The following is a 25661-nucleotide window of genomic DNA, read 5'->3' on the forward strand; positions in this document are numbered from 1 at the left end:
TGTTATTTGTTGCCAAAAATAAAAAGTGCCTTAAAACTTTGTTTTGAGATCCATTAAAAGAATCAGTTATCAGTTCACAATGCATTTATTTACAAGTCTTTATTTATTTATTTATTTATTTTTGCATGTCCGTGATAAATTTAATATTGTAAATGTATTCAGATTCATTTACACGCCTGTGGCTGCCTTTGATTAAAGTTCTTCCAAAAAACAAAACAAACAAAACAAAATAACAAAGCTGTCCAGATGTTGACTCTGTTTGAAAGAATGTGGTTTCCCGTGTCAGATGACTTGCACATAAGTTGTTGCAAAATCACTACCCAGTGTGTTCTTGGCTGTGCACCTGTAGGTCCCAGAGTCCGAGGTCTGGGGGTTCAGAATGACGAGGGTGCCCTGTGGCCGGACAGGCTCGGTTCCGCGGATCCCCCCTTGGTTAGCCCCCGAGAGCAGGGAGTGGTCAGGCGTCTGCCATGTGATCTCCGGCTTGGGGGCCCCCAGGGCCACACAGGGCAGCTGGACGGCTGCCCCGGTCCTCGCGAGGATGCTCCTCGGGGGGCGGTTGGTGATTCGGGGCGGGTAGGCGACAACCATCACCGGCACAGTAATCCGCGCGTGGCCAACACTGTTGTGAGCCGTACAGACATAGTTCCCTCTGTCGTAGGCTGTCGCTTCCCTGAGGACCAAGGTGCCATTTCCGTGCAGGAGGAACTTCCCACTGACCCGAGGCCTGTCCATGACGTAACCGCTGGGCACGGTCCACTGGACACTTGGCTTCGGGCTCCCATCGGACACGCAGTGCAATGACAGGGCTTCCCCGCTGACGCCGTACACGGTTCCCAGTGCATTTGTAAGGATAACCGGCTTCCGGCCGATTTCTAACACAATTAATTTCTCGATGTAGCCGACTTTATTTCTTGCCCCACACCGATATTTTCCCGCCTCATTCCGGGTCGTTCTGTGAATCAAGAGAGAACCGTTGCTTGCCCTCCGATAGGGAGCGTGTGGCGGTCCATTGGGCAACCGCGTGCCGTCTGGTAAAATCCAGATGACCTCAGGGGGCGGGTTTCCGTCCACGGAGCAGTTCAGTGCCGTGGGCTTTCCAAGCTGGGTAACTATTTTTTCATTGAATGGATTCCGGAAGGTTGGTCTTCTCAGCATCTCCAGAACTTCCAGCCGGACCACCAGCAGGCTCTCCCCGCCCTCGTTGCGAGCCACACAGACGAACTCGGCCGAGTCCGAGGACCTCACATTCCTGATTTCCAAGGTCCCGTTCTTGTGGACCGAGATCCGGCCCCCGTAGTAGGGGGCCGGGAGGAGAATGTTGTCGGGCATGACCCACGTGATCTGAGGAGCTGGCCACCCCTCGGCCCTGCAGTCCAGGTGTTTCTTGGAATGCCTCACGGCGGTGGCTCTAATGACAGTTCTGTTCGTATACAGACCGTTGATGAGCGGAGGCTGGGCGACCACTTCCAGCTTGTACACTTTGGTGTCGTCCCCACTGGGGTTTCGGGCCACACATACGTACTCCCCAGAGTCGAGCAGCTGGACCTTGCTGATGGACAGAGACCCGTTGGCGTGAAAGGTGTGCCTGTCCTTTGAGAAAGAGATCATGTCATTGGAAGGCAGCAACCAAAATATCTTCGGTGCGGGCTCCCCGACAACCTCGCAGTCAAGGACGGCCGTGTCCCCAGCCCTGGCCCTCCTGTTGGCCCGGGACCTCTGCTTGATCCGCGCGGCCGCTGTGAGCACGGTCAGGCGGACCTTCATTTCGTCCTTCCCGAGGGTGTTCTGGGCGTAGCAAGTGTAATCGCCTTCCTCGGCCGTCCCCACCTGGCCGAAGTACAGGGTCCCGTTGTCGAAGAGGGTGTACCTCCCGGTGCCCGGGCCGCCGTCGTCGGCTGGCATGGCCTTGCTGACCATCGTCCCGTCGGGCAGGCCCCAGGAGATCTGGGGCGCCGGCGAGCCGGGGGCCTTGCATTCGACTCGGAAGTCCTTCCCGTGAAACACCTGCTTTTGAAAATGTGGCTTGTGATCAATGGTGGCCGGTTTCAGCTTCAGGCTGACGTGCAGCAGGGCCAGATCCTCCCCGAGTCTGTTTCTCGCCACACACAGGTAGTCGCCGCCGTCCTTCTCCGTTACGGAGCCGATGGACAGGGACCCGTTGGGGTAGACGTGGACCCGGCGGCCCATCCTGGGAAGGGAAGAGACTGGTTAGAGTGGGCAGAGGTCAGCACGGGGTCGGGGGGCGGAGACGCTGTCTCACACGGGGTCAGCTTCACGGACATTTCCTTAAATCCTTGCAGTCAAATTAACACCGGTACAGCTTAGTTACTGTCTTCGAGGCCTCTTACCGAAAGATGAAATGAACTAAGTAGGTATAATTTAGTGCAAATAAGTAATATTTCTCAGTCGGACAGCTAATGAATCTCCTTTCTATGTGAATTTTCTTAAAAATTATAATGGTGAGGAGAATGCTGGAAATATTGGAGTCTTAGATGCATGATTTCCTTGACCATTTCAGATATCAAAGGATCATTCTGTAATATGTCAGTAAAGAATTTGCATACTTATTAGAACTAAGATGCCAGCTTATTCTTTTTAAGGGAGATATTAGCAACAAAACATCTAGCGTTACGTGGTTAGAAAATAAGTCCTTATTTGTTGTGAAGAAAGAAAACACCAGTGGAAGGCTCGCTGGGAGCTTGCTGTAGCATGCGCCCCGAGTGAGGGGCTATGAAGTGACTGGTCCCTGCATTCTGTTGAACTGCATGGAACACCCTCCCCCCGCCCCAAGCAGCTACACAGCTGCCATTACCACAGTCAACCACCAGATGGCAGACCATTCCCGTTAAAACTAAACCTAGCCGAGTTTTTCAGAAAGATCAATGGAAATTTGAGTTGATGCTAAAAACATGGTCAAGAACACCCCTAGGAGAAAAATCTGTGTTTTCCTTATGATTTTTTTTTCTTTTTTTGGCAACATGAGCTAAGAAGGCAGGTGGAACTGGAGAGAAAAGTGTGGACAGCCTCTCACAGCCTGCTAACCAAGTCAAACAGCCTCGAGCCGTTGTTTTTTTTTTCTTCTCCAGCAAACATCATAAAAATGTATGGAGAGTATTATAGTAAAATGTTACAAAACAAGCCGGTGTTTGTTTTGTTTTAATATTTCAGGTACGGAAGAAACTCTTCTAGTATGTAAACCAAGATAAACCCATAATCAAGGGAGTAGAGACAGCCAGGAGCTGGGCATTTACTCTGAAATCTTCAAGTAGTCCCCGCTCTCCGGCTTTAAGAATGGGTAGAGAGACTTTGTAACCTAGCTCCCCTCCCAGGGCTGGTTCTGGGACCCGGCCTCCCCCCCCCCCCCCCAGCTGCGTGCCACCTGCTGCTCTGCGGGCCGGAGCCTTGGCAAAGGGTCCTCACCCTTGGCTGCCCGTTAAAATCAGTTGTGTACTATGAAATTACATGTGCCTGGGTCCCACTTCTGGAGTTTCTGGCTCAAATGGTGTGGAATGTGGCCTTGGCCTTTGGACTCTTCGTTTTCTAAGCTGACTGTCCTGTGCAGCCAGGTCCGAGGGCCACGGCTCTGCAGTCGGTGTTCCGTGCACGCCCTCACCGCCTGAGTTAGAATTATGTGGGACTGAGTTTAAGAGGCATCGTCGGGTGCCTTGGGGTTTATTTAACTGCTTTAATTGCACAAAAGAGAATTACCTGAAGGTGCAAAAAAAATGCTAAGATGATATTAATTGCAAAATATGACGAAGCACTGAACATATTTGATGGCTATTCAGATAGTAAACGTTATTTCTAAAGTTTACGTTTCATACCTCGGTGTTTTTTCATTTTAAATCTAATTTCAGTTAACATTACGTCAAGTAATTTTTTTTTTTTTTTTCTGAAGCTGGAAACGGGAAGAGACAGTCAGACAGACTCCCGCATGCGCCCTACCGGGATCCACCTGGCACGCCCACCAGGGGCGACACTCTGCCCACCAGGGGGCGATGCTCTGCCCCTCTGGGGCGCCGCTCTGCCGTGACCAGAGCCACTCTAGTGCCTGGGGCAGAGGCCAAGGAGCCATCCCCAGCATCCGGGCCATCTTTGCTCCAATGGAGCCTTGGCTGTGGGAGGGGAAGAGAGAGACAGAGAGGAAGGAGGGGGGGTGGAGAAGCAAATGGGCGCTTCTCCTATGTGCCCTGGCCGGGAATCAAACCCGGGTCCCCCGCACGCCAGGCCGACGCTCTACCGCTGAGCTAACTGGCCAGGGCAACATTAGGTCAAGTAATTTTGATGGCTTATTTGAAAAACCTGCAAGTAAGCACTCGTTTTTTTTAATTAAAGATCACAAGTTATATTCATTGACATTTAATACCAACTTGTAGTGTGACGCTAAAAAGAAAATCTAGTCAACTTAGCAGGAATAGAGATTTATATCTATTGATTGTGTTAAGTGTGTCCTACATGGCGTTTTCTATTAATAAAAAGCAAATATATAAAGTGTACTTATTCCCATCTTTTTTGTCATATTAATAGAAAATCATTGCATAGTCATGCAAATGGAAAAATTAGTAACTCATACACTATAATTATTACTTTTCAAAGATGACTTGAACTATACAGGAAACCAGATGAAGGTCAGTGTTAACAAGCCTGTAACAACATGGTAGAGAAGCTTGTGAGTCTAACATCAGAGTGCTGGAGGTCCCGCCTGAGTCCCCTTTGGGGGCGTCTTAATGCTGTCACTCACCAAGTGCTTTGGAGTGTTAAGAGGGAAGCTGTTAAGGACAGCTTTTACTAAAGTTTAGAGTGTTTACTAGGAGACTTTGAAGAGTGAGACAACAGAGTGCCTCTCTCCAGAACCTGACTGAAGTGAAAAAATTCTCTTGATCAAGAGATTAGGAATGCATGCACACAGTTACCATTTTAAAACTGTCACAACTATGAGCACAGATGAGATTTTTGTTCTGATTTTAACTATTTTTTTAAACATTTACAAAAAATATTTTTAAGACGATTCATTTTAGAGAAAGGAGAGAGAGAGAGAGAAGGGGGAGGAGCAGGAAACATCTACTCTCATATGTGCCCTGACCGGACAAGCCCAGGGTTTCAAACCGGTAAGCTCAGCATTCCAGGTCAATGCTTGAACCACTGCGCCACCACAGGTCAGGCCTGATTTTAACTATTTAAACTCAGTAAGAAGCCAGCCTTTAGCGTTAGCATGTGAGAACCATGGTTGTAGATAGCGTACTGTTTTCTATCCATGAGGACTCCTCAGGGAGGGTCACGTGTCCGTGCAGGGTCTGGGCTGAGGACAGCCGTGCTCTCGGCGGTGTCACTGGGCCACTCCGTTTCAGAAGGTGCCCAGCTGAGCAGGTAAAGAGGACAGTCTCCACACAGAGCTGTGGCTTACCTGTGCCATCGGTCGACAACAGCCTTGGACGGCAGCCTCCACATTATTTGGGGTTTGGGTTCGCCAATGGCTGAGCAGTTCAGTAGTAACTTGTCCCCAAAATTCACCTCATTCCATGTCTGAGAGGCCAGTTCTATGCTGGGGATGGTCTCCCGCTCTTCCACGGTGAGGACAACCACCCTTCGGTCCGAGCCCGTGGAGCTGGTAGCAATGCATTCGTAAGTGCCCCGGTCGGAGGGGGCTACGTCCCTTATGTGCAGCGTCCCGTTTGAAAAGACGAACACGTTGGAGTCGGTTACCTGGAACGGTTTCACTTGGCTGCCGTCGGGGAGAGCCCAGCGCACGCTGGGCTGCGGGGTCCCCTGGGCGGTGCAGGGCAGGCTCAGGCTTCCCCCCCGGGTCCCCGCCACGACCTGCCTCTTCTGCTCTAGAATGACAGGCGGGGCGGCGATGACCTGCAGCTTCACCAGCAGTGAGTCCCGGCCGGCCGAGTTGCTGGCCACGCATCTGTAAAAGCCCCGGTCGTAAACGGTGAGGTTGCGGATGACCAGCGTCCCGTCCGCCGTCACCAGGGCCTGCCCGCTCCCTGGCAGGGACTCCGAGACCACCGTTTGGTTGGCGAGAACCCAGGAGACCGCGGGCCTCGGCCTGCCGTCAGCTGTGCACCGCAGCTCGGCGGTGCTTCCCGAGTGGACGGTGACCTCCTTGGCGTGTCCCCCCAGGATCCGGGCGGGGTAGGAGACCACCGACAGGGTGACGAGAAGGTGCTCTCGGCCCAAGGGGTTGGAGGCGGAGCACAGGTACTGTCCGCGGTCCTGAAGGCCCACCCTCCGGATGGACAGGGTGCCGTTGGCGAGCACCTGGAACCGGCCGTCCTGCTTCCTTGCGGACAGATCCAGCCCTGAGAGGAGAAAGATACGGACGGCCATCGGTCATCAGAGCTCACATGGAAAACACCATTCTCGTGAAGGTCTCAACAGGAAAGCTCTCTTTCTGTGCGGCTACCTACCAGAACAGACAGGTTTCAATGAGGACAGCTAGTCTTCACACTGCTAAAACTATTTCTGGAATGGTTTTTGGTTTGTTTTTTTTAATCCCCATAACTTTAATTTAAAAGCCCAGTGGTTCAACAAAATGGTAGTTACTTTTTTTTCAACCACATGTCCTTGGATTTGCTTTCAAAGCATTTCAAATATATATATATATATATATATATATATACACTCTTAATATATATATCATATATATATATTCTTAACATATATTTTAAAAGCCTCTAACGAGCAAGAAAGTCATGCAGCAAATGTCGAGTGAGGACACGAACAGTTTCCAAATCTGAGGGAAACTGGAAATGGCTCTGACTCTGGAAGTGAAGCCTGGTAGCTCAGTCCTCTCCCTTGCTTTCTAACCAAAGCAGACAAGCGTTCAGATACCTGATGAGACTCTGGCCCAGTGGATGGTGGGCAGGGGACGTCCCACGGCCTCGCAGGGAAGAAAGGCGTCCGAGTTAGCCGGGACCGTAAAACTTGCCGCCTTCCCTCCAAGTATTCTGGGCCTTTCGAACAGATTCCCGGACGAAGGCTCCGAGGGACGTGGCTCAGAGGGTGTTTTCCGAACCGGCGTCTCATCGGAGCCGCTCTTCGTCACGGTCTCCCGTGGATCCCAGTCTGACGCCCGTGCGGTGCCCCCCGGTGAGCCTGGGCCGGGCGGCAGGCTCCCTCCTGGCCTCCTGCCTTTCGGAGCCACCTCTGGGCGGGACGTTTGCCAGGAGTGGCTTTCTGCCGCGCGGGGAGGAGTCCACTGAGGATGCTGCGGCCTCACCGTGGTTCGCGCCGGCACACGTGACAGCCTGGAGTCCACAGCGTCCGCCGTTCTGGTGGCAGACTTGGCGTTGGGAGATGTGGCCGCCTCCGCTGCGAACTGCCGTGGGTTAGCGCTGTCCCTTGACGGTGCTGGAGGCTCGGACGTGGTTCTTGGTACCATCCAGGAAACGGGAGCTGCCACGTTGTGGGGGACGGCGCTTGGGTTACGCGGGGGCGGGGAGGTGGGGACGGGCACTGGAGTGGCACTGCCGCTCGGGAATGGTGGCGTGGCTGAGTGTCCGATGGTCGTGATCCTCGCGGTGGTCCCCCGGTGTCGTGTGCTGGACGACGCGGTTTCAGAAGCCACCAGGCTCCCCGAGGCCTGAGCAGTCTCTTGGGGGGGTTCCGCAATTGCCTCTGACCTCGTAGGTGTTCCTGGATGCCGATCGGTGGTGCCGGACATCCTGGCGGTGTTTTCTAGGGGGCCGCGGAGGAAAGCAGAGACGCTGGGCTCGGCGGAGGGTTCTGCGGCGTCCGGAGTGGGAAGCGTCACAGCAGGGCGGGAGGTGACGCCGAGACTGTGGCCGGGGGAGCTGATCGGGGCACTCCTGCTCCGCGGCTCCTGTTCGCTCTGCGCTCTGCGTGTCCCGGGTGCGGCTGTGTTACCGGGGAGGACAGGTGCGGGGGCCGGAGGCGGGGGTGCCCGCGTGGCTGTGCGCATCCACGTGGAGGTCGTTCTTGCCTCCTCGCTCGAGCTACTAGGAAGCGTGGGGGAGGCGGGAGGGAAGGGCAGCTCCCTCGCTGCGGGGGGACGTCCAGGACTGTGGGGTTCCGCGGCATCGCGGTGAGCTGGAGCCCGCGTTAGAGAGGGACTTGGCCCCACACGTGCTGAGTGTGCTATGAAGTGAACGGGGGGGACTCTCTCCGTGGGTGAAGCAGGAGACTCCTGGGCTGTGTGCTCTTGTGAACCAGATTTCTGCTGCTCCTTCAACCTCTCTGCTTGGATACGGTTACTGGCAAAGATCTGATGCCAGGGAGTGTTCCTTCTTGACGACCTTGTGATGGCTGCCGTGGTAGCCCTGGACGGTTCGGCGGGGCCTGGAAGGGGCGACGGAGCCATTGACTCTCTCTCCGTGTCACCCGCGTCAGACACGCGTGGGTGAGCGAGAGTTGCTCTATGTGTTTCTCCCGCCGTCACAGATGTCGGAGTCGGAGCACGCGTCATGACCCACCCGGTTGGAATCGCGTGGGTGCTTTCGGCGCTGAAGTGTTTTACCGTGGGTGTTGTTTCCTCAGTGTCTCCCTCTGGTTTGTTATCAGATGGTAACAATGGAGTATAGACTAGCGTGGTGGACGCTTCTGCTGTGACCCGGACAGTGTCAGCTCTGGGGAGGGTGACGGGGAAGGGACTTGGAGAGGACAGGGCTGCTCGGGCCATGCTGGGCCTCTCCCTCGGGGAGCAGGACGGGCACGCCACCCCGAGCTCTGTGGCCGAGAGCGCGGCGGCGCCTCCCCGGGGTGTCAGCCTCACAGAGCCGTCTCTGTGCCGCGGGAAGACCGGAGCTCTGTACGGGCCGATGACTCGCCCCCTTCCCCAAGTTTTCCTGCGCCTGCCTAGGCGTCTGGACGGCGGGGTGTGGGCTGTGCTGTTTCTGGGAATCTGTAGCTGGGACTGAGCAGCACTGTGTGGGCCCGTAGGGAGCCGTGAGGCGCTGAGCCTTTGGGTGAGGTGAGCACGGAAGTGATTGCTTCTGGGGGCACTGCCTCCTGCTACAGGGGTCTGGTGACCAGCCGAGGCACTTTCTGATGCTAAGAATAGATCAGCTTTGCTGTTAGCTCCACTGAGCACTTGGGTATTGACAGCTCTGACCACCACCCCCGCTGTGATTGGGGGCACACTTTGCAGACCCTCTCTTCTCTCCCCGATGCCGCCGGCCTCCTGAAATCGAGTGGCCGCAGGGAGTCGAATGACAGTGGGTGTGTGTTGGCCGTGTGCGTCTTGCATTTTGCTTGATGGGGTTGGGCCTACGATCTTTGACGTGGCTGTCGTTTTAACAGTAGTCGATAGTTCGACATCTGTTGGTTTTTCAGGTGGCAGTACGTGCGGACTGACATCTGGAGAGACGCTGGTTCCAGTAGTGACAGTGGCCGTGGGGCTAGAGGATGCTTTCCCGGAATCGGCAGGCCCTGTCCTTGCCCGACCACTGGGGAGCTTGGTGGCCAGGACCATAAATCCCTCGTCCGGAGGGAGCATGCCTGAAGCATCCGCTTCCTCGCTGGGTACTCTCGGGAGTGGGGAGACTGGTGGGGGCCTCGCTGTGGTATTGTCTTCCTTCTGTGGCACAGTTTTCTTTTTAGCTTTCTCCAGAAGCGCTGCCCAGTGTCGTGGGTCGATCCTCCGGGCAGAGGGAGGGAACAGCATCCTGTGTTCCCTAAAACGTCGGTTTGTCGAGTCTCCACGCTGCCGGGGCCTTAGCGCCCGATAGGTGTGCTTCTTGCCGGTGCTCGAGGCCCGGCTTCCGGCCGCACCTCCCAGCGGAGCAGACGGCAGGGGCCGGGGGGCTGGCGGGTCCTGCAGGCGCACCCTGGCCTTGGGCTCGTCAAACCCAGATCCATCTGTTTCTACATTAGGATCGACCGGGCTCGGCCGTTTTACTTTGACTGAAACTCGGTTAACCAGAACATCGACCCCGGACGGGTTGGCCGCAATACAGTGATAATGGCCCTGGTCTTCCGGGGTGACCTGTAATATTCTCAGGGTGCCGTTAAAAATCTGCTTCTCTCCCGAAGACTGATCGAGCACCGTGTTTCCCGGGAGGACCCAGCTGACAGAGGCGTCCGGGATGCCGGTGGAATGGCATGGAAGGTCAAGCGTGTCACCGGCGAAGACCGTATGATGAGCCCCATTTTCGTGACCGGGTTCTATGTCGGGCTCCACCACGGTGACCCGGTAGGTGAGAACATCCGCATCCGCGCCGTTGGTGCAGATACAGCTGTACACGCCCGTGTCGGAACTGTCGGCCCTCTGGAGTTCCAGCGACCCACCTTCGTCTATCAGGACCCGTCCGTCCTCGCTGACGTAAGGGGCTCTCACTTGACTCCCGTCAGCTAGGAGCCACTCGAAACGCGGGGCGGGGTCTCCCTGGCCGGGGCAGGCCAGGTCAAGCGTCCCCCCGACCAGAACGGTGCGTTGCAGCCTCGTCTTGTCGTCCCGGGGAATCATGGTCCACGGCTGTCCCGCGGGCCTCGTCCCGGCCCTGGGCAGAGTGACCTGAGCGGCACTGGAGTAGCGGATCTGCAGGGCGCCGAGCGTGGTGGCGGTTCTGTCCAGCTGCAAGGAGACGCGGTCCTGCAGCAGCCAAGGAGGCTCCGCTCGCAGGGCGGCCTCGACGCCGGTGAAGGTGTCCTCGGGCCGAGCGGCCACCTGTCGGTACTGGTAGCCGAGCTGCGGTGTGTCGGCCAGCAGGGGGCCCCGCTCCAGCCTCAGGGGAGAGTCGCTGTACACAGCCAGGATCCCCCACGCCCGCTGAATGCGGCTGTCGTCTACGTCACACGTCAGAGATGTAGCAAACGAGGCGTTGAGCCGGATGTGGTCACTGTCCTCCGTGGAGGCTGCGGACGGCGTCCCCGAGGGCTTTTGGATCCTGCAGACCACGTGAGCCGCGTTCCCCGACTGGTCTGTCATGTTCACAGCGAGGGAGCCAAAGGGCGCCATGAAATGTTGGGGAGAGACGGACCCGGAACGGCTGTCGCGCAGAACGGGCAGGCTCTTCCGTTTCAGAGACGGGTCGATGGCCGGCTTGGTGCACAGGAAAGCTGTCCCCGGGACCGTGGCTAAGGGCTTGCCTTCGGCGGCCCTGGGGTTCATGCACAGTGGACACTGCTGGAGACCGGAGGGGCTTCTGTCCTTTTTGCATTTGACTACATCTAGGAAAAATGACAACTGGGTTATTGCCCGTTGTGAGCTCTTTATGCATTAAAATTTGAACTGTTTGAAGAAATAGCTTCTGCTAGAATTTGAAACAATTTGAAAATTTTAGCATTTCATAGAAAGTTTCCTACTTTTTTTTGGTCTTTAAGTTGGCTTCTAAAAAACATCCTGTCTAACCACCCTGGCTGGTTGGCTCAGTGGTAGAGTGTCGGTCCGGCATGTGGATGTCCCGGGTTTGATTCTGCACCATTTGCTTCTCCCCGTCCCCTTCTCTCGCTCTCGCTCTCTCTCTCTCTTCCCCTCTCTTGCAGCCATGGCTTGATGTTTCAAGCAAATTGGCCCCAGGTGCTGAGGATAGCTTCACGGCCTGCACCTGAAGCACTAAAAAAAATAACTCAGTTGCCGAGCAATGGAGCAACAGCACAGACCAGCAGAACATTGCCCCCTAGTGGGCTTGCTGGGTGGAGCCCAGTCAGGGCACATACGGGAGTCTCTCTGCCTCCCCTCCTCTCATTTAATAAAAATAAAAAGTGAAAAAAAACAAAAACAGCCCTGGCCGGTTGGCTCAGTGCCCATCTGCTTCTCCACCCCTCCCCCTCTTCCTTCCTCTCTGTCTCTCTCTTCCCCTCCCACAGCCAAGGGTCCATTGGAGCAAAGTTGGCCCTGGGCATTGAGGATGGTTCCATGGCCTCTGCCTCAGGCACTAGAATGGCTCTGGTTGCAGCAGAGCATCACCCCAGATGGACAGAGCATCGCCCCCTGGTGGGCATGCCGGGTGGATCCCAGTCGGGCATATGTGGGTGTCTGTCTGTCTGCCTCCCCACTTCTCACTTTAGAAAAATACAAAAACAAACAAACAATCAAACCTATTATCTATGTATCCTCTCATAATATTATATTCTTAGGCACAAGAATTTTTGTCTGTCTTGTGGGAAATGCCTGATACATATGTGATACTTGATAAATATTAGTTGAGTGAAGAGTTTCCTTATCTGGGGAAACAGAATAACAGGCATATATTTGTCACTTTTTATTAACAGTGATTTAGTTCTATTTGTTCATTTTAATTTTCTGAGTCATAGAACTTCATTGTCCTTTAAAAGATAACCTAGTTGAGCCTGACCAGGCAGTGGCACAGTAGATAGAGCATCAGACTGGGATGTGGAGGACCCAGGTTCAAAACCCCAAGGTCACCAGCTTGAGCGCAGACTCATCTGGTTTGAGCAAAGCTCACCAGCTTGAGTCAAAGGTCATTGACTTGAGCAAGGGGTCACTTTGTCTGCTGTACCCACCCCCCTGTCAAGGCACATAAGAAAAAGCAATCAATGAACAACTAAGGTGCCACAACGAAGAATTGATGCTTCTCATCTTTCTCCCTTCCTGTCTGTTCTTCTCTGTCTCCCTATCACACACATCAAAAAAAAGATAACCTAGTTGACAAGCTGTCATTTATAAGTCCTTGGATGGCACTTAAAAACCCATGAGCCAAGGCCCTGGCTGGTTGGCTCAGTGGTAGAGCGTCAGCCTGGCGTGCGGGAGTCCCGGGTTTAAAAGGTGAAAGATTTATGCGATCTGAAGAGAAACCAGAGTATAAGTCCCGGGTTCGATTCCCAGCCAGGGCACACAGGAGAAGAGTCCATCTGCTTCTCCACCCCTCCCCCTCTCCTTCCTCTCTGTCTCTCTCTTTCCCTCCCACAGCGAGGCTCCATTGGAACAAAGTTGGCCCGGGCACTGAGAATGGCTCTATGGCCTCTGCCTCAGGCGCTAGAGTGGCTCTGGTTGCAACAGAGCAATGCCCTGGATGGGCAGAGCATCGCCCCCTGGTGGGCGTGCCGGGTGGATCCCGGTCAGGCGCATGCGGGAGTCTGTCTGACTGCCTCCCCGTTTCCAACTTCAGAAAAGTACAAAAAAACCCCACAAAAACCCATGAGCCAAAAGAACAGTTATTAAATGGCCAGATATCCTGACCTGATTTAGCTTATTGTAGGTGTGGAAAGAGGAGTGAGGGAGATAGTGAGGCAGAGAGAACCAAGGAGGAGGTGGTGAGGGTGTGCTTGGACAGGGAGGGCGACTGAGCAGAGAGTGAAGGAAGACCCAGTCTGACTCTGGGACCTGGTCTGACTGGGGTATGCATGGGCTCACTGGAGGAGGGTCAGGCTTGAGGAGCGAGAACTGTCCCCAGGCAGTGGGACAGCCCGTAAAGGGCAGACACTGGTGAAATCTGACGCCTGGAGGAACAGCACTAGGAATAGCCTAAGCCTTTCCAAGTCACAGACACCCCCTCTTTCCTGTGTCCCCACATCACCTACCTGGTCGTTGATAAAGACCACTGTGGTCAGCCTTTGGAAAAGGCCTGGTCACTGAAATACTTGGTAAGAGGTACCGGGTTTTACTTCACACCAAGCACAGCCGGGACTCTGCACTGTCCCATGGAGTAGCTCCTGTCTCGTGCCCCGGCACGCAGTTAGAAGAGGGTTCTACTTAGATCACGTTTGCCAGTGGCTGGATGGGGACCCGTTTTCTTCCCACATCCATGCACAGGTACTCTCAAAGGCTTACGGAAGTCCCTCTGAGTAAGGACTCAAAACCCCTCGGTACCGGCCCTGGCCGGTTGGCTCAGTGGTAGAGCGTCTGCCTGGCGTGCAGAAGTCCCGGGTTCGATTCCCGGCCAGGGCACACAGGAGAAGCGCCCATCTACTTCTCCACCCCTCCCCTTCTCCTTCCTCTCTGTCTCTCTCTTCCCCTCCGGCAGCGAGGCTCCATTGGAGCAAGGATGGCCCAGGGGCTGGGGATGGCCCCTTGGCCTCTGCCCCAGGCACTAGAGTGGCTCTGGTCGCAACAGAGCGATGCCCCGGAAGGGCAGAGCGTCGCCCCCTGGTGGGTGTGCCGGGTGGATCCCGGTTGGGCGCATGCGGGAGTCTGTGTGACTGTCTCTCCCGGTTTCCAGCTTCAGAAAAATACAAAAAAAAAAACAAAACAAACAACAAAAAAAAACCCTTCGGTAGGTCCTTGAGATGCCACATCCATCTGGGTACTCGGCTTTCTTCGGGAAATGTTGGAGTCTAAGCCCATGCCAAGCGGGGAGCGGGCTGGCCAGACAGCCTCTGAGCACACCCCCGGGGCTCCCCTCAGTCCCTGCCTGCCAGCCGCTGTGCCCCTCACCTGCTAACAGTACCGGGGCTCAGACCTTGCCGTAGCAGAGAACAGGGCAGCCCTTGGCTTGACTGCAGCTGGTCACAGAATAGGTGCACCACGTGGTGTGCTTACTATTGCTGGCACCCGGACCGGAGTCAGCAGGCAGGTGTTTTGTCTCGGATGCAAATCGGATTATGTCACTTCCGTTCTCTATATCTCTCTAGGTGCCAGTGCCAACGACCTGCTCCCCATGCCCTCCTCTGTCGTGCCCTGTCGGGCTCTGGCATGTGCTGTTGCGTCCACTCCCCCTGCACCTGCTGTCTGGCACGCCCCTTTGTCACTGCCCAAGCCCCACAGCCTCAGGGCCCAGCCAGGACAGCACTCTTCCAGCCGGGGTGCCAGGTTTACATCCTGATGCCCCCCCCCCCCCCGTGTATCCTCTCCTACCCCCCACCCCCCACGGCGAGGAGGGCGTGTCTATAGTGTGTCTTCCCGCAAGGCTGTAAGCTCCGTGCTCAGCCGATGGATGCCACGTACGGACGTCAGGAGGGAGGGGGGCAGGCCTACTTCTACGACCCTGTTTGTTCATAAACTGAGCGAGGTCTTACAGTGGGAAGTGTTTTCTGGGAGCAGCCAAACCTGTCAGTCTTGTTACACTTACCTCCACACTTGCAGATGCTGTCATATTCATTGATGTTTTCTCTTCAGTTGAGTTCCACGCCCTGTAGGCACTACCCATGTGAAATCTGCCACTTAAAAACATTTTCACGAAGATCACACTATGTTTTGACAAGAAGTTATTATTTTTTTTTCCGAAGCTAGAAACGGGGAGAGACAGACAGACTCCCGCATGCGCCCAACCGGGATCCACCCGGCACGCCCACCAGGGGGCAACGCTCTGCCCCTCCGGGGGCGTTGCTCTGCCGCGACCAGAGCCACTCTAGCGCCTGGGGCAGAGGCCAAGGAGCCATCCCCAGTGCCTGGGCCATCTTTGCTCCAATGGAGCCTCGGCTGCGGGAGCGGAAGAGAGAGACAGAGAGGAAGGAGAGGGGGAAGGGTGGAGAAGCAGATGGGTGCTTCTCCTGTGTGCCCTGGCCGGGAATCGAACCCGGGACTTCTGCACACCAGGCCGACGCTCTACCACCGAGCCAACAGGACAAGAAGTTATTATGTATGCAAAAGAGTGGAAACAGCAGCAGCGGCGGGACAGATATTGAATATTTGTAAGACAAACAGGTATCAGAGAAATGGCCACGAATCCGTATTTTCTAGACAAGCCACTCCAGGAGCTCTTGGGAACCTCAGAATGGAAGAACACAGTAGATGAAGCACTGTTACGTTGGACCACCGAGACGCATGCAGAAAAAACACCAAGACTGCCCCGCACACTCCAGGTGAGGCATGGGGAAGCACAAGAAACTGTCACACCTCAGGAAATGCATGAAAAAAAATTTCAAAGCACAAGTTGATGTGACTGATTCCTGAGTGTTGTAGGATCATCATGGAAGCATCACAGTCAAAGGGAGAACGCTTGCTTATTTGGATACGACTTAAAGAGATGAACCCTAATGGGTTTGGCTATTTTATATATATATATAATCAGTATGTAGGATACATACACTATATATATACACTATATACACATACACTATATACATACATACATTATATATATATATATAATCAGTATGTAGGATACATACACTATATATATACACTATATACACATACACTATATACATACATACATTATATATATATTATATATATATATGATCAGTATGTAGGATACATACACACACACACACGTTTGGGGACATATTGAGACCACTGGTGGGTGGGAGACCTTTGTATTCACCATCAGAATGGCCACCTGACTGATCCAAGCTGCGTTTAACAAAAATGATTGAGGACCTACTATGTCTTAGGCACATTCTGGGGGCGAAGGATAGATAAATTAGGCTTAGGAAAAGGCAACAGACTCTAATACTCCTAATAACACATTCATTCCAGAGCAGAGAGGAGGTGGTGACCCGATTTCCACAGGGAAGGAAAAGGACTCTTCACAGCCGGATGTTCTCAACTGTGTATGTGTTGGGAGAGGCAGGGCGGCTGGCGCTGGCTGGCTGGGGGCCTGGTGCCCTTGGGTAGGCCAGTTTCACAAGGCAGGCGGGCGCAGCTCTGCAAGTGCAGCCCTGGGAAGGCTCAGGGCGGGGCAGCAGGGTCAGGGCAGCAGTCAGGGCAGCAGGGTCAGGGCGGGGCAGCAGGGTCAGGGCGGGGCAGCAGTCAGGGCAGCAGGGTCAGGGCGGGGCAGCAGTCAGGGCAGCAGGCTCAGGGCAGGGCAGCAGGGTCAGGGCAGGGCAGCAGGGTCAGGGCAGGGCAGCAGGCTCAGGGCAGGGCAGCAGGGTCAGGGCGGGGCAGCAGGGTCAGGGCAGGGCAGCAGGGTCAGGGCAGGGCAGCAGGGTCAGGGCGGGGCAGCAGGGTCAGGGCGGGGCAGCAGGCTCAGGGCAGGGCAGCAGGGTCAGGGCAGGGCAGCAGGCTCAGGGCAGGGCAGCAGGGTCAGGGCAGGGCAGCAGGCTCAGGGCAGGGCAGCAGGGTCAGGGCAGGGCAGCAGGGTCAGGGCAGGGCAGCAGTCAGGGCAGCAGGGTCAGGGCAGGGCAGCAGGGTCAGGGCGGGGCAGCAGGCTCAAGGCAGGGCAGCAGGGTCAGGGCGGGGCAGCAGGGTCAGGGCAGGGCAGCAGGGTCAGGGCGGGGCAGCAGGGTCAGGGCGGGGCAGCAGGGTCAGGGCAGGGCAGCTGAGCCACATGCATCTGGGATTGCTGGGTCGCTGAGAGTCTCAAAGGAAGGAAGAGGCTAATGTGCTGGCCGGAAGCTCGGGCGCTGTCCGCTGGGCCGGGGTAAAGGGCCAGGCGGTCAAGGTTGTTGGTTTTGTGGAGCACTGGTCTCAGATGCAGCGACTCGACCATGCCACTGTAGCACCATAGCAGCCCCAGAGGCTATGTGACAACGAGGCATGGCTGCCTGCGCCCCAGCAAAACTCTCTGTGAGAACTGGGTAAGCACTGGGGGCAGCGGGCGGGCTGCCACTGGCCCGTCCCCGGACTCCAGGACACACACAGCTGACGTCTGCCCGTGACCGTCTACCTGACGAACTTGTACCTGCTAACAGAATCTATACCAGCTGAATTTGGTTTGCCGGCTCATGTAATTAGTAAAATGGCAAGTTTCTACACCTCGTAGACACGGAACACAACCACTGCCTCTCTGGGTAGACATTACTCTTCCTGGTGGTTCATCTTCTTTCTTTCCTTCCTCCCTGTCCACTTCCCCAGACACGTCTTTTCTCCCTCTGCACACCATCCTCCCCCGTGACTCAGCTCCCAGCCACAGGAGACACCAGGCTCACCCTTCCCTTATTTATCATGCCACGGGACAGTGTGGGTACCTCCCGCCACCCACTGCCATCTGCTCATGGAGTTGCATTCAGGTGTGGTCACCTGAATTCAAGCTGGCTCAAATTAAACACTAGCCCAGGCACTTTCTGGCCGGGATCCCACATGATCCCTAAGAAGCATCTCGGTGGGAAACTGCGTTCAAAATCCTTCCCTGTAAAATCTTCCTCTTTTTAAGGGATGATAATGCGAACATTTTAGCCTCGCATTCAGCCCTGCCGCCGATTGGTTTCAAAACACCTTCCCTGGTCTCTACCGGCCGAATGCCAGGTCAGCTGGGCCGTTCATGGCCCTGGTCGCGAAACTTATTATACCTGCCTTTCTGTTCAAAGCAGATTCCCCACCCCAAATGCCTGTTAGAAAAGGACCTGGACTTGGGGGCCGCTGCTTTTTTATTTTTGTAGCTTGTGTGACCCGGATGGTAAAGAAAATACCGGTAACATTTGTTTACGGAGTGGCTTACGTTGTCCCATACATTGTGCCAGGCACTTTGCACGTGTTATATTAATTATTCTTTCCAGTTATCGTTATTCCTGGGTGACAGGTGAGAAAGCGGAGGCCTAAAGGGTCTCCGTGGCTCAGCCAAGACACTTAACCTCTCTCGGCCTCAGTTTCTCCGCCTGTCACCTGAGGGTCATCGCGAGCAGGAACTGGCTAGCATCCGGCACAACGTCGAGCACAGACCGAGAGCCTCACCTCCCTGACTCTTTCTGCCTTGCCCCTTCTCTTCCTGTCAGTGTCACCTGTTACACCCCAGCCCGGTGTCTCTCCTCTTCTGTCGGAGAGGGACTTCTGCCGACTTTGAGCTCCTGGAGAACTAAATCTTCAGGATGAGTATTGGATGTTTTTCATTCACAGCCTGGTTGTCTTAATTTTATGGGTTTAGCACATTGACCGACAAGAATCTAAACTCCTGGAAAGCAAAGATGATGACTGGTCTAATATACTTCACAATGTTCAGTTAATTTTTTTTATTAACTTTTCACTAGTTACATTAACTGACTACATACATACACACATATATGTATATGATTATATCATATATATATATGGTCTACCGGAAAGTTCTGTCCATTTTTGGAATAAAACAAAATACAAATTTTTCTTACTGTCAATAAACTTTATTAAATAATATATTTCCACACCAATCCTATCTTCCGAATATGGTCCGAAATGGTTTGCTGAGCTGAATTAAGCCTTTCTGCAATCTCCGATGTTGTCAGAAAAGGATCTTGTTCCAACATGGTCTTAACAACATCGTCATCGATCAAAGATGGTCGCCCAGAACGTGGCTTATCAGAAAGGTCGAAATCACCTGTTTTGAATTTTTCGAATCATCTTCTGCATGTCCTATCAGAAACTGTACCTTCACCAAACACTTTCAATAAATTTCTACATGCTTCTGTAGCATTTCTTCCTTGTTGAAATTTGTATACAATACAGTGGCGTAAATGAACTTTATCAGTAGCCATGGGTACACTACCGCTTCACACGCGCCAAATAAACGTGCTTACGTGTCGAAACTTGTTGTGATAGAAACGGACAGAACTTTCCAGTAGACCTTATATATAAGGTCTACACACACACACACACATATATGCACACTATATATAAATATTTATATATTTCACAGTAGTAACTTGAAACCATCTCCACTTTTCTCAAGCTTCCAACCTTGACCCCTTCCGGCCACCTCCCTCAGTCACCCCTCCCACAACTTCATGAAGGAGGACACACCGTCAGCGGTCTACTCCCCAGACCTAGGGGTGCGCCTGCCTCTGGGCCCACCCCGTCCGCCTCTCTCCTCCTACCCCCTAAGGAAAATCCCTCCAGCGACAGCTGGATCTCCTGTCCCCCCAGCTTCTCAGGGGACTCTCTCTGTTGATGATCCGCCCCCTCCTGCAAAGTCGCCACCTTCTCAACCACCTCCTCACCTTGAGCACGCTCGGGTCTCTGTCCTGTTTGTGCACATCTGTCCGGCTGCCACCTTCCTCCCGCACTTCAAGCCAAACCTCTCCAGAGAGCGAACTGCGCCCCTGCTCCCCACCCCACGTCCCTCCCCACAGGGCAGTCTGGCTCCTGGCATTCTTTCCAAAGGAGCCAACCATCCCCCTTTGATGGCAAAATCAAGGGGTTCCTTGCTGTCATTATCATAAGGACTTAATTTAAGTAACTTAATCAGGATTTAATAATTTTTTTTTATTATTGAGAGCAGAGAGGAAAACAAAGAGGCTCCCGCATGTGCCCTGACCCAGGTCCACTGGGCAAGCCCCCTACAGGGCAATGCTTTGGCTATTTGGGGCTACTGCTCCACTGCTTGGCAACTGAGCTATTTTAGTGCCTGAGGCAAAACCATGGAGCCATCCTCAGTGTCCGGGGCCAACTTGCTCGAACCTTTCAAGCCATGGCTGCAGGAGGAGAAGGAAAGAGAGAGAGAGAGAGAGAGAGAGAGAGGAGGGGTGGGGGAGGGGTAGAGAAGCAGATGGTCACTTCTCCTGTGTGCCCTGACTAGGAATGGAACCCAGGACTTCCACACACCGTGCTGACGCTCCACCACTGAGCCAACCGGCCAGGGCCAGGTTTTAATAATTAACAGTGCAATTAGTTGTTTGCCCATTTTCCCCATAAGAACATAAGCTCCACGTAGGCAGGGACCGTAATCTGTGTTATTTGTTCTTGGGTCCCTACGCTCTCCATGGGCTCCTATATACAGGTTTACAACTACTTGTTCACCGAAAGAACCTGGCATTCTTCATGATCAATTCTGCTTTCCTCATCAAAGAACATTTCATACTCCGTTTGCTCATCTGTAACCCACTAGAAGTGTGTATCTCCACCACCTGGCATGGAACCTTAAATAGAGCTTCAAAAATTATATATTGACCGAATGGCTGGAGGGAAGATAAGAAGAGGGCAGGGCGTTTATGGCTCAGGGTTTGGGGACGAAAAACATACATACATTTCTTATTCCCAATTTTACCGAAAACGAGGTGTGCTGATTGGATAGCTGACCTTTGAAACAATGAGCAATTAATTCATGAGTGAATAAAGAGAATTTGTTATCACTGAACTATTATTTAGACTCCCCCCCCCACCTAAATCACTTTGGCCTCCTCACTTACGGGTAAAGCACCTCCGGGCAGGTGGCTCCCACTGCACCAGGACAAAGAAATAAACAACATAGATAAGATACCTGGCTTCTCCCGGATCCAGTCAGACAACCATTTTAAATGACAGTCACAGGTCCAGGGGTTCCCGTGAAGGTAGAGGCTTTCCAGATCAGGCATGTAGGAGACCAGCTCTTGAGGGAGGGAGCTCAGAAAGTTATCAGACAAGTGCAGGTACTTAATGAAGGATGTTTTAAATATCCTGAGGTAGCGCAGAGAGACAAACGTATCTGGGTGGAGCTTCGTGAGCCGATTTCCTTCCAAGTGCACCAGTCGGAGAAAGGGGAGGCCGTAAAACACCTCTGGGTTTATGAACTCGATGTTGTTGTGGTCCATATGCAACCGTGTTAAGCTCTTAAGGCCGTAGAAAGTATCCTTCTGAAGTCTTCGCACTTTGTTATAGCTCATTTTTAAGACCTAACGATAAAAAGAAGATTTATTTTGTCAAAGGGATGGTCACAAAAGGGAAAAGCATATCAATAAAATATATGCTGAGATGCCTGCCACACAATGGGTGTACTTTGTTTCAGTTCTGATTCAAGCAGAGTAGTTGCAAATGTGAGTAATATGATTGTAACTGATTTTGAATTAAAATTAAAATAATTTGTGAATAGTTCAATGGTGTTGGGCTGTTCTTCAAGTTCTTCTCCAGTTACTAGTTCAACATACTTTCTCTCCCAAAAAGAAAAGACAAAGAAATGCTAGTAAAAACAATGGTTTCTCACAATTTTTCCTAATCTGTTATCTCTGTGGAGAGTGCTTTTGTGGAATGCCAAATTCCCTAATAAGCAAAGAAAAATTTAGCTGGCAACATAGAAGAGCTTTGGCCCCAATCTTACCTGGGAGTACCATCTCAAACTCAGTGGTCCTCAATATCTATTCAAAACTTGGTAGAGGCCCTGGCCAGTTAGTTGGCTCAGTGGTAGAATGTCAGCCCAGCGTGTGGAAGTCCTGGGTTCAATTCCCAGTCAAGGCATATAGGGGAAGCGCCCCTCTGCTTCTCCACCCTTTCCCCTCTCCTTTCTCTCTATCTCTCTCTTCCCCTCCCATAGCCAAGGTTCCACTGGAGCAAAGTTGGCCCCGGGCACTGAGGACGGCTCCATGGCCTCCGCCTCAGGTGCTAGAATGGCTCCAGTTGCAGTGGAGCAACACCCCAGATGGGCAGAGCATCGCCCCCTGGTGGGCGTGCCGGGTGGATCCCGGTCAGGTGCATGCGGGAGTCTGTCTGCCTCCCCGCTTCTCACTTCAGAAATATACAAAACAAACAAACAAACAAACTCAGTCAAGAGTATAGATGTGCAGAGAATTTCATGGAGGATATGTATGCCATCTAGTCCTCTGAACACAGATATTCCAAATAAAGCCTGGGTAGAGCCAATGGGCAGCATCCTGGTTCTACAGCTTTACTCCATCTTGGTGTGATGTCCGAGGCTCTACACACCTTGGCATTTTATCTTTTATAAGAATATCAATAGATTAATTTATTTTATTGCCCTGTATTTTATCCAGAGCTTTAGGAGACAGATTGATTTAACATCAGATGTGGTTGTGCTCTTCCTGAACAGTAGTTTTATTAATTTTTATTTATAAAGAATTAATAGACACCGTGACTTGTGAGCTTCTCGGAAGCCTCACCCCCTCCTCAGTAACAGCAGACATACTGATCTATGTGTCTGCCTTTCACCGCGCTCCCTCTGTTCTTACCCTTCCATACATATCACCTGTTACTTCCTAGCCACTGGGGCAATAACTCTTAAGAGTATATGACACATTCTTGGAAGTCTCCACAACTTTAAAATGTTTTTTGAACCAGGCAGGGGAATAATGAAATAAGTAAATAAAGTGAAGCTAAAACAGTATATTGCTGTATAGAAAGCTAACTTCCAAGACAGCAATTGTTTTTAGGAACTACATATGGGTCCCAGCTGACCATGCCTTGAAGTAATCCTTAAGGATTAAATTTTAAAGGATTAGTAATCACTGAGTATTAACTTTTTTTTTTTTTACCAGCCTGAGATATGAGAAAACTTGCCTCAGATTTCTTTTTTATTATTCTAATTTCCACCCACTGTTGCATTTAAAAAGAAACCGGTTCTGTGACCTTGTCCCTTGATGTCTACTTCTCAGTTAGAGCTGTTGGCTTCTGGATGCTGATGGAACAGGCAGTTTCTGGAGGAACCTCTGAGCTCGCCCACCTGCCCCGGCCCCGCCAAGTCTCACCTGCAAGGCCTGCAAACCTGAGAAGGTCCTGGCGGGCACCGTGTGAATGCCGTTGCTGTGGAGCATGAGCAACTCCAGCTTACTCAGGCCGGAAAAGTCTGTTTCTGTCAACCGGACCAAGCTGTTGTACCTGCGATAAAAACGGCATCCTTGGCTTAAACAAAAACTGTCAACTTACATTCAAGTGTCAAAGCAGGAACCCACGCACGCACACACCCCTCCCCACACCCCAGTGCCACTCTTGTTCTACGTGCGCTCTAGGGAGATAATCTAATGCTTGAAATATTATTGAAATGCAGCAGAGGCCGCCCAGCGATCTGTCCTCCCCCCGCCATTGCAGTGTCGGGTGCAATCAGGGTCGCTTACCCTCCCGGAACGCGTCCCATTCCACCTCTTTCCTGGGCTGCGGCTGTGCGCTCCCGTTCCTTCCTGCGGAATGCCACGACCCCACCCCGTCTGCGGGGACACGCTGCATTTCAGCCTGTTCTTTTACTACGTGTCCTAGTGGAGTTCATTATCATACCTGGTTGAGAACCAGGTGCCTGAGTTCATAATCATGGGCAAGCGATTTGGATTCAGAGCCACGAATTGTTTTTCGTTTGTTTGTTCGTTTGTGGGGCAATCCCTCAAGAAGGGAACAGGACGCGGGCCCCCACGCACCCTAAGTTGATCCGCTCCACGTCGGGCGGGATGCCGGCGGGGATGGCGGTCAGGTACCGGAACGTGCAGTGCACCTCCGTGGGCACGTAGCAGGCGCAGCGGCGAGGGCAGGCTCCGGCCCCCGGGGTGGCCGCCAGGCAGATGGCCGCCAAGGAGACCAGCGCGCGGCTCATTCCGCTCCCTTTCCCTCGCGTTCTGGAAACCATCACAACCAGGAGTGAAAACTATGGTCTGAACAAAATCCCACTACAACCTCATACAGCAGCCCTGGTAATCTCGGAGAGCTTCCTGAGGAGTCATCAGTGGCCAGTATTTTTCCTTTTTTTTTTTTTTTACAACTTTTTAAGTAAAACTTACTCCGGACAAAGCCATAGTGTGTGCTGGCCTCACACGGAGCTTTGTGATCAAGTGGGGTGTTTTCTGTTGTGAAAATTCCTTCACAGCTTTTCACTTGTTCATAAAAAGCAGCATACCCTATTGCTTAGGGATTCATTAAAACGAGAAAACTAAGACCATAATAAAGATAGTGTGCCAACGGAAATACATAACCTAATACCTGTGCATGATAGAAAATTTAGAAGCTGTAAAGAAATAGGAAAACAATAAAATTACTTACATTCCCACCACCTAAATATAATCATTAACATTTTGCTATATACTTTCCAGTCTTTTATACATACACCGCTCACAAAAATGAGGGGACTAGGGAACGTGCGGATACGCCAGTGGTCTCAGCCTTTTGTAGGGTGCATTTGCACCAATGAAATCAAAGTTGGTTTTGCATCTCATTTGCATAATCAAACAACTTTCTTGGGTCGTTTGCTTTTCTGGTGTTCTTGTTTAATAAAAAAAAATCAAATGCTTCTTTTTTTTATTGCTTCATATTCATTTTGAAATATCCCCTAATTTCTGTGAGCAGTATATATTATTGTGTATATATATTTCTGTGTATATGTGTGCATACCAAACTAAATTTTGTAATATTTATCATTAAATTTATAATATAAGGTAGGGCAAGAGTAGGTTTACAGTTGTGAATACACAAAACACAGAGTTTATTCTTGTATTGTTTTGTATTAACTATTGTTAATACAAACAACTGTAGACCTACTTTTGTTCCATCCTATACTTGTGTTTTCATTTTATTAAACCTCCTTCAAAGCCATTTTTACGAGCTAGAATAATCCATTGGAAGGGTGAATAAATCTCTTTCTAATGTATCCTTAAACCTTGTCCAAAAAGGCACACGCTGAGCCAACCGGCCAGGGCCTCTCTGTAACGCATCTTTTGGAGTCTGCCAGCAACCGTCAGCTGGCCACGAACTATCTAAGCAACAACATGGATGCTGAATTACTTGTATCTGCCTGTCGATGTAAAGATGATGGGATCATTATTAGAATGTGGCACAAATTAAAATTGAATGCAAGACTAATCATAGGACCGCCTTTGTTTGATTACAAATATGATAAACAGCTGTGTCTGACCGGAGACATTTCCATCTTCTTTTCATTAAGTGAGCATGGAAAGTAGCAGCAGGGCGCAGGGGAGTCTCCTGTTCAGCTAGGAAACAGGAGTGGGCATGCCCACGGGAGGGCTATGTAAACGAGAATCAACAATGTAAAAAAACAGGGATAGTGGAGGCATGGACTGCACACCGAAGAGGAATACAGTGAAACAGAAATTGACAATACCTGAGCTCTTCTGTCCTGGTCCTGCGTCCTCTCCTGACACCCGCAGAGACAGAACATCTTTCCAGGAATTGCAACATTGTATCCCAACCTGAACCAGGTGTGCTCCCAGAGAGAGCCAGTGGCTCAGTCTTTCTGGCTTGCAGCTGGGGAGGAACGCCCTGGAGACACTTCCGGAGGCTCCTGTTTCTCAATCCCCAG

The 25661-nt window shown here is 52.2% G+C and overlaps 1 protein-coding gene and 1 non-coding gene across 2 annotated transcripts; one reads left to right on the forward strand and one right to left on the reverse strand.

Annotated features, from left to right (window-relative positions):
- Positions 1-198: 198 nt before the first annotated feature.
- Positions 199-25661, reverse strand: IGSF10 (immunoglobulin superfamily member 10). Its single transcript, XM_066241341.1, has 7 exons — positions 25464-25661; positions 23773-23967; positions 23113-23242; positions 20919-21309; positions 6841-11136; positions 5408-6308; positions 199-2191 (listed from the first exon to the last, which is right to left on the reverse strand). The coding sequence occupies exons 1-7, from the start codon at positions 25538-25540 to the stop codon at positions 283-285; spliced, it is 7899 nt and encodes a 2632-aa protein (XP_066097438.1). The 5' UTR covers positions 25541-25661; the 3' UTR covers positions 199-282.
- On the forward strand, positions 13741-13816 carry TRNAA-GGC (transfer RNA alanine (anticodon GGC)). Its single transcript has one exon. It is a non-coding gene; the product is annotated as a tRNA-Ala (tRNA).

This window comes from Saccopteryx bilineata, chromosome 8 (assembly GCF_036850765.1).
Source record: "Saccopteryx bilineata isolate mSacBil1 chromosome 8, mSacBil1_pri_phased_curated, whole genome shotgun sequence".
NCBI classification, from domain to species: Eukaryota; Metazoa; Chordata; class Mammalia; order Chiroptera; family Emballonuridae; genus Saccopteryx; species Saccopteryx bilineata.